Source organism: Egretta garzetta, unplaced genomic scaffold (assembly GCF_000687185.1).
Source record: "Egretta garzetta isolate BGI_Z169 unplaced genomic scaffold, ASM68718v1 scaffold175, whole genome shotgun sequence".
NCBI lineage: Eukaryota > Metazoa > Chordata > Aves > Pelecaniformes > Ardeidae > Egretta > Egretta garzetta.
Genome location: NW_009259860.1, coordinates 2,288,790 through 2,300,889, shown reverse-complemented (window position 1 = coordinate 2,300,889; position 12,100 = coordinate 2,288,790). Strand labels below are relative to the sequence as shown.

Genomic DNA, 12,100 nt, shown 5'->3' with positions numbered 1-12,100 from the left:
CTGACAAAGTTTTATGGAGAGACGAAGAAAAGCCTTAAGAGTTTAGTATCTGATTTGACTTTGTGAGTCACCCTAGGTAAACTGCTTAGTGACACTGACCTTTCAGAGGTGATAAACACCTGTATCATCCTTTAGTTCTGCTGGGAGTTATGATTGGTTAGCCTCTTTGGAGTTCAAATGCCACAGATTTTTTCACTTCTTTTGCAAAATAAGGATGCTATTAGCATTGGTAAAGTTAGTTTTGCTTATAGAACATGTTAAGACTTGTGGGAAAGATGATACTATAATTTATTACAAAATATAAATTTTGCATTTTATAAATGCTGTGTACTAATATAAATAGTGCTGAGAAGAATCTGTCAATAACCTGGTACTTTGCTGTAACATCAGAAAAAAATGAATAGTTTGTTCTTGGAAATTTAATATCAGCTGACATCTTGTGACCTCTTGATCAATACAGAGTTGTTTTGCTTTCTTGGCACATTGTACTATGGGCTTTGGAATGCTCAAACTTGTTCATATGTCCCTAATTAAGGCAACCAGATCAGAAGTCTCTGTCTAAAGGTTTAATAAATAAGTGTAGTGTGTATATAATGGATATATCAGCTTTAAGATTTATAATTGAAACGTTATGTAGGACTCTGCAGACAGATAATAAATTTTTTTTATTATTTCCTTTGGAATGAAATTCAAGATCATTTAAAAGGTTTTTAAGACTCTCCAAGCATAACATCGTCATGTGATCTTTGGCTCGGTAAAGCTTTGAGTAAATTAAGCACTACATTATAATATGCATCTAGTCACAACAGCAAAATAATGTCAGGAAAAGTGTAGCATACGTAACTTTCAGGCAACATGTTTTTCAAAGTGTGTTATTGTGTGGTTTTAAAGTTGGCTGGTCTGACTGAATGCACAGACTTGACCACAATAGAAATTATATGCGAGACTGCATACCAAATACATTAGGTAGAAATGTAATCCAGAATTTACAGTTCTGTGTCTTGTATTAAAGCTTTTATACAAATGTCTTTCAGCTGTATTTGCTGTGAAAGTATGGCTGTTCAGCTGCATCTCTTGTGGCAAACAAGGCTGCTGTTCAGTGTTTTGTATTGTCACTGAAGCCCTAGCTAATTTCAATACCTCTCATCCAGGGTGAGTACTTTTCTCTCTGTGGCTTTAAGGCTTAATTTTAATTCTGTATTTTTCTTCAGGCACTTGTAAGGACAAAGATAAACCTCCGAGCCTCTCTGTCCTTGAGACTTTGAGGTGTACCTTGACAGCTTACCAGAACAAGCTGGAAGATACGTCTAATGAGGTAACACTTGCACTGTTTGGCTCTATATGTATCGCCTTCGGCCTGCAGCAGTACATACGCTTTGCTTGTAAAAAAGGTCAGAAGAGTGGGAATATTCAGTTGACAGCTTCACGTATACCCAAAGAAATAACCTCCGTCGCTACCATTTCTTTAAGCTTGCCCTACGGTGAAATTTCATTTACATTTGGGGGGACAGGGAGAAGAGGTTTTATCTTTTTAGTTTAATTTGGTTTTGTTTTCTTATTAAACCTGTTGGGGTTATTATTTCCAATAAACATTCAGGAAAATGAGCCATTCATCTCTAGGATTTCAGTTAAAAGGTGATGATTTAAGAGTTGGGCAGTGCATACCAGTTTTCCTAAATATGCAACACTTAAGCCTCAACAGTCACAGGTATCAGTTATGTAAATGTGCATGCTCTTGTGCCTTTAAAAAGTGGCATAATGTTCTGAGATGAGTGTGTTTATGACGAAATCTCTTCTGGTGCTATTTTGAGGTCTTTTCAAGTAAAATAGGACCGTGACAGTACTTTCTTTAAGTTACCTAAGACAATAATAGAAATATTTCAGGTTTGGAAGTTTTACCTTGAAAAAAATCAAATATCTTCCATGCAGTCCTACTGGCCTTTTATTTCACTGACTAGAAAGTCACAGTCTTGTATTTATTTTCTCATTTGTATTGCTAGTGTGATTATCTTGGATGTAAATGTTTTATGAATCTGTGGCTTTAAAGGCTGTAGAGAGAAGTTAACTGCACTGTTAAAGCTTTCTGTATAAATTTGTAATTAGCTTATCTTTGGATAAAATTGGCAAATACAAGGCAAGGTGTGGTAAAATTTTAAAAATGCCAGTACTGTTTTCTCATTTCTAGGTTTTGTCTTTTTGTTTTGAGAAATACATAGTCTAGCTAGTCACTCACAATGTTTAAAAAAAAAAAAAAAAAGAAAAAAGAAAAAACCAGAAGTATATCAGCTTCGCTCCTTTTATTGGGAAAAGAATGTCTCCTGCAAGACTTTTGAGTTTGTTCAATGGGTGCAAAAATAAGTGACCATGGAAACAATTATACTTTTGTAAACAGCAAGCACTGTTAGGTCTCTCCCAGTGAGATAAGAGAACCGATGTGTGTAGTCATTATGAAACTCTTCTGAGACCCAAGTCTGGAAGCTGCAGAGTAACTGGGAACATATTACCCACAGCGAATTGTTATTTCGGAGGAGGAATGTCACGTGATAGGCAGCACAGTTGAAAAGTCGACTCAGCAGGCTTTGGCTTAGTGATGTGCTTTGTTGTGAAACTGTGCCAGAGACAGCAGTGGGGAGACCAAGGGGGTGGCTGCTAAGAAAGCAAAGAGAGTGTTCTGACAGAAAGAAGAATGAACTGTCAAGGAAAATAAATCGCAAGCAGAGCAGGACCAACTGATGACCTGCCACAAGACTTCCCAGTAGGACTGCGTGTGACTGACCCTGAAGTTGTCATATGGAGCCAGAGATCACTGAGCACCTTCATGGTGCACAGAAAGGGCAGTGCTCTGTCCTTCTTGATTACCCCCGCCCCCACAGATAACACTGCTTTTAGCTTTTTATATATTAGATATGTTTAGTAATAAAACTTTTTAATAATACAATAATGCACAAAGGGACTATGAAGGGCACTGTGCAATAAAACCAGGATGGTTTAATACACAGCAGTAAGGGTTTAGTTTTGAGTAATTATGTAGTGGTTCTTTTTATAGCGAGATTTTCAACGAGACCCCACATATTGAGGGAGGTATTAATACACGTGTACACCTGTAAGTATATGTGAAATACTCTGGTAAACTTGTCATGTGTCACCTTCAACTTACTGAGTTAAACATTAGATTAAATGATCGAGTTCATTTGTGTGACTGAAAGGTGTATAAGTGTTTTGGTTTTGACAGATAACAAGGTTTTTTTAATTTCTCTACAGTGCAGAGGCTAGACTATGTTTGGGGAGAGAGACAAGGCTAGTAAACCAACAAAAAGACTGGAAATACTCCAGCAGCATTCTGTAATTTACTGTAATTATGTCTAAGGGTTCTGCCAGTTCTCCTGATTTGACATCAAACAAAATTATAATTTCCAAAGTAATGTGTAAATTTTATAAATGGGATATTTTACTTCTGAGTTGCTCCTTAATGCTCAAGTGCCAGCAGTAACCTGTACTATAATACAGCTCTATTTGATGATTTCTTTCAGACATTTGTATTGCTAACCTCATCATCAGGTAACCAAAGATGCAGATTATAATGATGTGTTGTTATGTTTTTTGAAAGTGGAAAGTGAAGTTAGTACACATTACGGTCATGAGCTACCATTAAGGTGGTACCACAAACAGTTCAGTAGTTACCATGCCTCTCTGGAAACATTGCTACTTTTTACTGGTATGTGAGTACTATCCAGTGCTCACTAAAAAGTAGAGACCACACTCGTAGCTGGACAATTTCTGCAAATGGCCACTGACTTTGAAAACCTGTTTTCTCAAACCATTCCCCCAGATCATAATTTAATTTGTTACATTTTGAAATGCATTTCAAAGTCTTTGTCTTTGTCAGGTATTTTGAGAGTCAATGGGAAATTTAATAGTGGACTCAGTTTGGGATTCTGTTTATCTTAAATCGTTATAAAAGAGTTATTTAGTGCTCTTGTAATGGCACATTATTTAGACTGTATGGAGTATAAATAATATAATAAATATATAAAGTCAAAGGAATTGAAAACAATTTTTTTTTTTACATCTATGTACAAAATTTTTCCTTTATATTCAAGTGATTGTGTAGCTTTTCTCTAAAAGCCTGTTTGACCTCTGTATTTTTCACAGCTTGGAAAAATGAAGGCTTTGTATGAAAAGATGACAAAAGAACTTGAGATATACAGAGAGAAAATGTGTGCTTTAAGTCAAGACCTTAAGGTATGGTTTCATGAACTTAACATAAAATTCGAAAGTTCTGCGAATTCTATCTTTCTGGGTTTATGGTATCTTTTTTTCTATCAGAATAAGTGTCTATATCATTGTATTCTGTTGAGCAGACTAGTTTACATTGCATGCTGCTTTATTCTGGCTGTCTCCTTAGACTACGTAACTGATCATTTCAATGATTGCACTTCTGAAATAATTTGAAATAGAATTATCAGTTTGCTAAGTATTGTTTTGTATTGAAATCAGCATCAGTAATTCTTTTTCTCTTAACTGTTTTTCTCAAGAAAGGGAGGAGAGAATTTAATTACCTCTGTTTATATGAAAGCATATTTTATTAAAGGTGTCCTTTCTTTTGTTAATTTTTTTTGTTTGTATTTATCAGACAAATTAATGCATGTATGAAGCATCAGGTCACCCTTGACAATTGTACAATGTGCAGTCCAAAATTTCTAGTTCTACCTGGAACTGATAAAATGCTTGAGAACTCTTTTCTTTAGTTTCTGAACAAGAATTTTTTTTGTCTCTGTTTTTGCCTGACACACCACTTCTGTAACGTCCTGTCTGGTTACATCAGCGGCCAAGGGAGTGAGGAAGTCCTGAGGTCATGGTTAAACTTAATCTCCCAACTGGCAGTGTATTATATTACTGCCAAAATAGAATGTCTCTACTCCCGGTGTTTCTCAGATTCTTTTGCTGGGGATATGCTGCTTTATCACTTCAGTTTAGTCACAGATACTTCTGCTACACTCATTGAATCTTCATATTAATTGACACTTGCATGTGATCTCCTGTCATTTGATCTGAACTTTTTTTACTAATTTAAATTACATGTTCAGAAGATGTAACACTTCTGCTTCTGTTGCAGCACCTTTGTAAGGCATTTAAAAATTTTACAAACTGTTGCAACAGATACTTGTTTTCTTCATGCAAAAACTGAGTTTGCTACACATAGACAGTGCTGTTTTTTATGCAGTACACCAGTTTCTGATCCCTTTAAATTTTTGGTAACAAAATTGTATATATGAGTGAAAACTAGATCCAGTCCGAAAACTTTGGTGTTAGAAATTAAACATTGCTTAAGTGTTTTAGTATTTTCATTAAGAACACAAGTTGTCATTGTCTGATGAATTTGGGATTATCTTTCCTAGTACATATCCTATATAAGCAGCTATAACTTTATGAAAAACAAACAATGCTTTCAGTTTGACATCTAGCAAACATTAGTGGTGCTGGAAGTCCAGTGCTTGTAGAAGAGGAAAGCTGTGTATCTGTCCACTCCATCTCGGCGATCTTTTGGCTGAAAAGGGGTAGTGTGTTAAGTTCTTTGTTTACCTTGTGAGTTTTGGTACTGGTAACATAGTGATTGTATATATGACCTTTTCTAATTATTAGTTTCTTCCCAAGGTCAAACCTCCAAGGAGAGTCCTCACATTTTGTTATCATGCAGATAAGGAATACAATGGGTAACAACAGCTGTCTGTGTTGCCTACCAACTCAGCTGTAAAGGATCAGAGATGTACTTAGGAAAATAATGTATCTTTTCACTAGCTCCGAGAGCTCTGCAGTCTGCAGAGGATAACTTGCATCCATGCGTTCTGCATCTCAGTTGTGGGGGTAGAGGGAATTCCGAAGGTGACTGCCTCATAGAGCTTTTAACTCTTCAAACTTTAACTTTTAAAATGGATTTCTGATGCTGCCTAGTTACAAGCTGTGGAGAAGGACTATTGTCAATTTTGAAATTCTGTTATTGACAAGATATCTTCTGAACAGATGTGGCTATATGACTGTTTACTTCCTCAGATGATGAGCACTGGACTAAGGTAGCATTTTATAAAGCAAAATTCTTACCAGCCTTTCTGTTCCATGCCTCTGTTCTACAGGAAGCTCACAATAACCTGGCTGATGCCAATAAAGAGTTAAATCATGTGCACACTAAGTGTGCAGACAGCGAGGCTTTAATAGGAACTTTAAAAATGGAACTACAGAATGTGCAGCAATGCTGGGAGAAGGAGCAAGTACGTGCCACAGAATCTGAAAATGAAATCCAGAAGCTTACCAGGGCTTACCAGAAGGATATGGAGGTATTACCAGAGACAAGATGACTGTCAAAAAGAGTCTTTATTTAATCTCAACTTCATACATTTACATACATCAGAAGGTTATTTGTAGTCTTAACGGATTTATCCCCAAAATATGATTTTAAGATACATATTTTGAAATACGTATTTAATATCTACAAGATCTCAGGGCATATTTGTTCTCCTTCCTTCTTTATCATAGAATGATAGAATGGTTTGGCTTGGAAGGGACCTTAAAGATCCTGTAGTTCCAAACCCCCTGCCACCCACTAGACCAGGTTGTTCAAAGCCCCATCCAACCTGGCCTTGGACACTTCCAGGGATGGGGCATCCACAACGTCTCTGGACAACCTGTTCCTGTTTCTCACCACCCTCATAGTGAAGACTTTCTTCCTTATATCTAATCTAAATCTATTCTCTTTCAGTTTAAAGCCATTGCCCCTTGTCCTATCACTACATGCCCCTGTAAAAGGTCTTCCCAGAGCCTTCTCTTCTCCAGGCTGAACAACCCCAGGTCTCTCAGGCTGTCATCATCAGAGAGGTGCTCCAGCCCTTTGATCATCTTTGTGGCCCTCCTCTGGACTCACTCCCAACAGGTCCATGTCTTTCTTACATTGGGGGCCCCAGAGCTGGACACAGTACTCCAGGTGAAGTCTTATGAGAGCAAAGTAGAGGGGCAGAATCACCTCCCTCGTCCTGCTGGTCACAATTCTTTTGATGCAGCGCAGAATACGGTTGGCTTTCTGGGCTGCAAGTGCACACTGCTGGGTCATGTTGAGCTTCTCATCAACCAACTCCCCCAAGCCCCTTTTCTCAGGGCTGCTCTCAGTCTGTTCTCTGCCCAGCCTGTATTTGTGCTTGGTATTGCTCCAACCCGTGTGCAGGACCTTGTACTTGGCCTTGTTCAACTTCATGAGGTTCGCACGGGCCCACTTCTCAAGCCTGTTGGGGTCTCTCTGGCATCCCTTCCCTCCAGCATGTTGTCTGCACCACTCAGCTTGGTGTCATCAGCACACTTCCTGAGGGTGTGCTCAATCCCACTGTCCATGTTGCTAACAAAGATGTTAAACAGCACTAGTCCCAATACCAAGCCCTGAGGAACTCCACTTGTTGCTGGTCTCCACTTGCACATTGAGCTGCTGACCACAACTCTTTGAGTGTGACCGTCCAGTCAATTCATTATCCACCAAATCCATCCATTGAATCCATGTCTCTTCAATTTAGAGACAAGGATGTTGTGTGGGACAGTGTCAAATGCTTTGCACAAGTCCAGGTAGATGATGTGAGTTGCTCTTCCCTTATCAACCAATGCCACGGCCTCATTGTAGAGGGCCACCAAATTTGTCAGGCTCGATTTTACACTTATTGAAGCCATGTTGGCTGTCACCAATTGTGTCCTTACTTTCCATGTGCCTTAGCATAGTTTCCAGGAGGATCTGCTCCATGATCTTGCTGGGCACAAAGGTGAGACTGACTGGCCTGTAGTTCCCCCAGTCTTCCTTTTTTTCCTTTTTAAAAATGGGAGTTATGTTTCCCTTTTCCAGTCAGTGGGAACCTCACTGCACTGCCATGACTTCCCAACTATGATGGATAGAGGCTTAACAACTTCATCCTCCAGTTCCCCCAGGTCCTGTGGATGCATCTCATTGGGCCCAATGGCCTTGTGTGCCTTCAGGTTTCTTAGGTGATCTTGAACCTGATCTTCTCCTACAGTAGGTGGTTCTTCACTCTCCCAGTCCCTACCTTTGCCTTCTTTGACTTGGGCAGTGTGGCTTGAGCACTTGTTAGTGAAGACTGAGGCAAAAAATTCATTGAGTACCTTAGCCTTCTCCGCGTCCCGGGTACCAGGTCTCCCATTTCCTTCTGGAGAGGGCCCACATTTTCTCTAGTTTTCCTTTTATCACTGAGGTACCTATAGAAGCTTGTCTTGTTACCCTTGGTGTCCCTGGCCATATTTAATTCTGTCAGGGCTTTACCTTTCCTAGCCTGGTCCCTGGCTGCTCAGACGCTTTCTGTGTATTCCTCCCAGGCTACCTGTCCTTGCTTCCATGCTCTGTAAGGCTTCCTTTTTGTGCTTGAGTTTGTCCAGGAGCTCCTTGTTCATCCATGCAGGCCTCGTGGCCTTTTTGCCTGACTTTGAGCTTGGAGGAGGTGATCCTTGAATATTAACCAGCTTTCTTGGGGCCCCTCTTCCCTCTAGGGCTTTATCCCATGGTACTCTACCAAGCAGATCCTGGAAGAGGCCAAAGCCTGCTCTCCGGAAGTCCAGGCCAGTGAGCTTACTGTGCTCTCTCCTCAGTGCTCTAAAGATCTTGAAATCCACCATCATGGACAGAGACCACCATGGTCACTGCAGCCAAGGCTTCCCTTGAGCTTCACATTCTCCATCAGCTGCTCCCTGTTGGTGAGAACCAGGTCCAGCATGGCACCTCTCCTTTATCAGTTGGAGAAGGAAGTTATCATTGGTGCATTCCAGGAGCCTCCCAGATTGCTTACACCCTGCTGTGTTGTCCCTCCAATTGGGGTGGCTGAAGTCGCCCATGAGGACCAGGGCTTGTGAACATGAGGTTGCTCCTATGTCTATAGAGGGCCTCACCCGCTTGGTCTTCCTGGTTGGGTCGCCTGCCGCAGATCCCCATTATAATGTCACCTGTTCCTGCTCTCCCTTTACTCCTGACCCATAAGCTCTCGGCTGGCTCCTCATCCATCCCCAAGTGGGGTTCCATACACTCCAGCTGGTCATTGACATAGACGGTGACACCCACTCCTCGTCTCCCCTGCCTGTCCTTCCTAAAGAGCCTGTATCCTTCCATTCCAACATTCCAGTCATAGGAGCCATCCCGCCACGTCTCTATGAAGCCAATAAGATCATAGCACCACAGGCACACACATGTCTCTAACTCTTGTTTATTCCCCATGCTACATGCATCTGCATAGAGGCTCTTAAGCTGGGCCCCGATGAAGCTGACTTACTGGCTGGAGTGGCTGGAATTCCTTTGTACTGCTCCTCAGGTGCTCTCCTGCTGACCTGTAATCCTTCTCCAGATCCTCCTCTGTGAGAACTAATAGTTTAACCCTTCCAGTATTTTGAATTTTTGAACAAATTAGTTTATTTAAAGAGCTGCGCCTGACGAACAATTATTTCTTTGTTTCAAATTCAAAGTTAACAAAAATGTTTTACAATTGGAACATGTAATAGTATCATCATCATGTGTAGTTAATCACCCTTTCATATGGGAATTGATAGATGGCAAATGTGGAATTGAGGTAGTTTTGCCTGTGCACCACAAACCCTAGAAATTCTTACTTGTGACATGTTAACTCATTGTGGTTTGCTATACTTGGGAATTGCTTCACTAAGTCTTATTATAGAACTATTATCTCTCTCCTTATATTTGTTTACAGATGTTAATTTTGTTGCTTTCCCCCCCGCCCCAATAAAGCAGTTCTGTACTAGCAATACCAATGATACTCTTTATCACAGTTGTCGTGCATATTGAGCTCATTACTTTCACAAATTTGGACGTGGATGCCAACTGAGTAAAAAGGAAACATTCTTTCCACCTCTTTTGCAGCCTGGTATTTAAATAGTGTCCACATGAAGCAGCTGGAATTGTTATACACATCAGATGATTAAAGTGAAGGAAACTAGAAGCCTGGCTATATTGTAAAGTCAGCATGTCTACAACACTGTGGTTGCATTCAACATGTGTGAATTGATTTTGGGCCTTGGGATCCCTTTTTTCATGCCAAATGGATAATTATCATCCTTGGTTTATCACAGCTCAAGCAAAAACATAATGATCGTGGCATACGGGATTTTCCTTGGGGAATTAGGAGATCTGCTAGAAACAAAGTTAAACTAAACTAAACTACAATTTTTTATTTCCTAAAATACCATAAAATAATTGAGAGAAAATGCACCTAAGTCTAATGGGGAGGGTTCAGAAAAAACATAGTTCCCCATCTCTGTCATCCACAATTTCTTGATATAAAGCCTCATCCAAGGCCCCTGGAAAATAGTGGGAACCTTTACAATGGTTTACAGGCTTTGAGTAAAGGCTGTTTCTTGTGGCTTTTGAGGTATAGCTTTCTATTGTTGTCTTAATCAATGTTGCAAAGTTGCATATACGTACTAAAACGATGAAGGCTGGAATTTCTGTTGCATGCTATTGTTGCTAGATTTTATTTATAACTTGCATCAATTTATTATACTACTGACTAAAATTAGTGTAAATTAATGAGGCATGGCTTGTGGAATTTAACTGATGAAGCTATAAGCCTATTTTGTCTAGCTATTTAGTTATACATAATCCACGCAAAAACAAATTTAAAATACTTCAGAGTGATAGTTGTATAAACAGTGTGCTGTGCTGCCAAGCCAGTCAATTTTCTGTGTGCCATGCAGATATTGGAAGTAGGTACAATTTGAATGTATGTGAAAATGTTAACATAAATGTTTAAATTACATCAGCTAATAGCATGGAAATTTTTATCTGTGTCGGGTCATGGCTGCGATCACTGCAGGATTGGGCTTTTTTTATATACTGTGTCTAATTAGACAAATTTTGTGAAAACTGTTTTCTTACTCTGGCTTTAATGTGTATGACTGCAAATATCAATACTGCTTTTGAAAAGGTTTGAGAATGAGCTTTGTGGGGGTTTTTCAGCTGTGTGCAGCTCACTACTACACATATGATGCATCTCTTTGGATTCTAGCACTGTTCAGATATAACAGTTAATTTTTCTTTTTGTCTCAGGAGAAGCTAACCTTCCTCCATAGCTTATACCAGCGTTTGGTAGCAGGCTGTGTGCTTATAAAACAACCAGAAGGCATCCTAGATAGATTCTCTTGGTCTGAGCTTTGTGCAGTCTTGCAGGAGAATGTTGATGCCCTGATCTTAGACCTCAACAGGGCTAATGAGAAGGTAAGTGTCCTTAGGCACCAGCTACCTCTATTAAATTCAGTGACATTTGTCCACATCACAGTATCATTAAAAAGGACTGACATTCATCTTATTTCAAAAAGAATTTGGACGTTAATAATTCAATACCATTAATTATGGCTTGTCTACAACTCAGTTTGATGCCATTGCTGTGGGCATGTAAATGTGACTGAAGTCTGTATGAAGTCTCTAAGCTCCACTTTCTGTGCAGGACATGCTAATAGTACTAGCCAATATTAGCCACAGGGACCTAATTAAAAGAAAATAAATTAATCTTACTGATGAAGCAATTCAAAGAACTTAGTCATTTACACTAATAAAGCAAGTCTTTATTTTAGCATAAAACAGAAACAAAATGCACTTACTCCAGGAACATCATCTTTAAATTATATGTTTATGATTCAGAGTTACTATCTGAAAAAACGCCAGTGTGGTTTTTTGGTTTAATTGTAACTTTTGGGTTATGAAATCTGATTCAGAAGTACAATAGAAAATACTTATTTTTATAAAACATGTCAGTATTTGTTAAAGGGAGAAGCTGTACTTTTCTGAATGATATTAATATGAATAAGCTTACGTGGCCTTTCTCCCTAAAAATCCCTGCATTTTTGGGAAAGAAGAGACCTGTTTTTGAATTACTTAAACTGGCTCTACAGACTAACATATGCCACTGTTCAGGATTTCAGTTCATGTTCTGGCTCCATTGATCAGGCCAGTCTGGTAGAGCGACTCTAGATCTTGGCTGCCTTGACACTTTGTTCTTGAGGCATAGGAAGGGAAAAGCTCTTTTGGACATTTCTCATCTGCTGGAATTGTGACCGCTCT

General features: G+C 39.4%; 1 protein-coding gene across 14 annotated transcripts in view; it reads left to right on the top strand.

Annotated features, from left to right (window-relative positions):
* Window positions 1–12,100, top strand: part of CCDC171 (coiled-coil domain containing 171) — a 165,807-nt gene that overhangs the window by 55,635 nt on the left and 98,072 nt on the right. For 10 of the 14 annotated variants that reach the window (XM_035895589.1, XM_035895591.1, XM_035895597.1 and 7 more), the window contains 4 exons: window positions 1,212–1,315; window positions 4,153–4,242; window positions 6,132–6,332; window positions 11,090–11,257. In XM_035895589.1, coding sequence (XP_035751482.1) covers window positions 1,212–1,315; window positions 4,153–4,242; window positions 6,132–6,332; window positions 11,090–11,257 — 563 coding nt within the window. The remainder of the gene's footprint in view (window positions 1–1,211; window positions 1,316–4,152; window positions 4,243–6,131; window positions 6,333–11,089; window positions 11,258–12,100) is intronic. The other 4 variants (XM_035895595.1, XM_035895590.1, XM_035895592.1 and 1 more) reach the window with 3 other exon arrangements.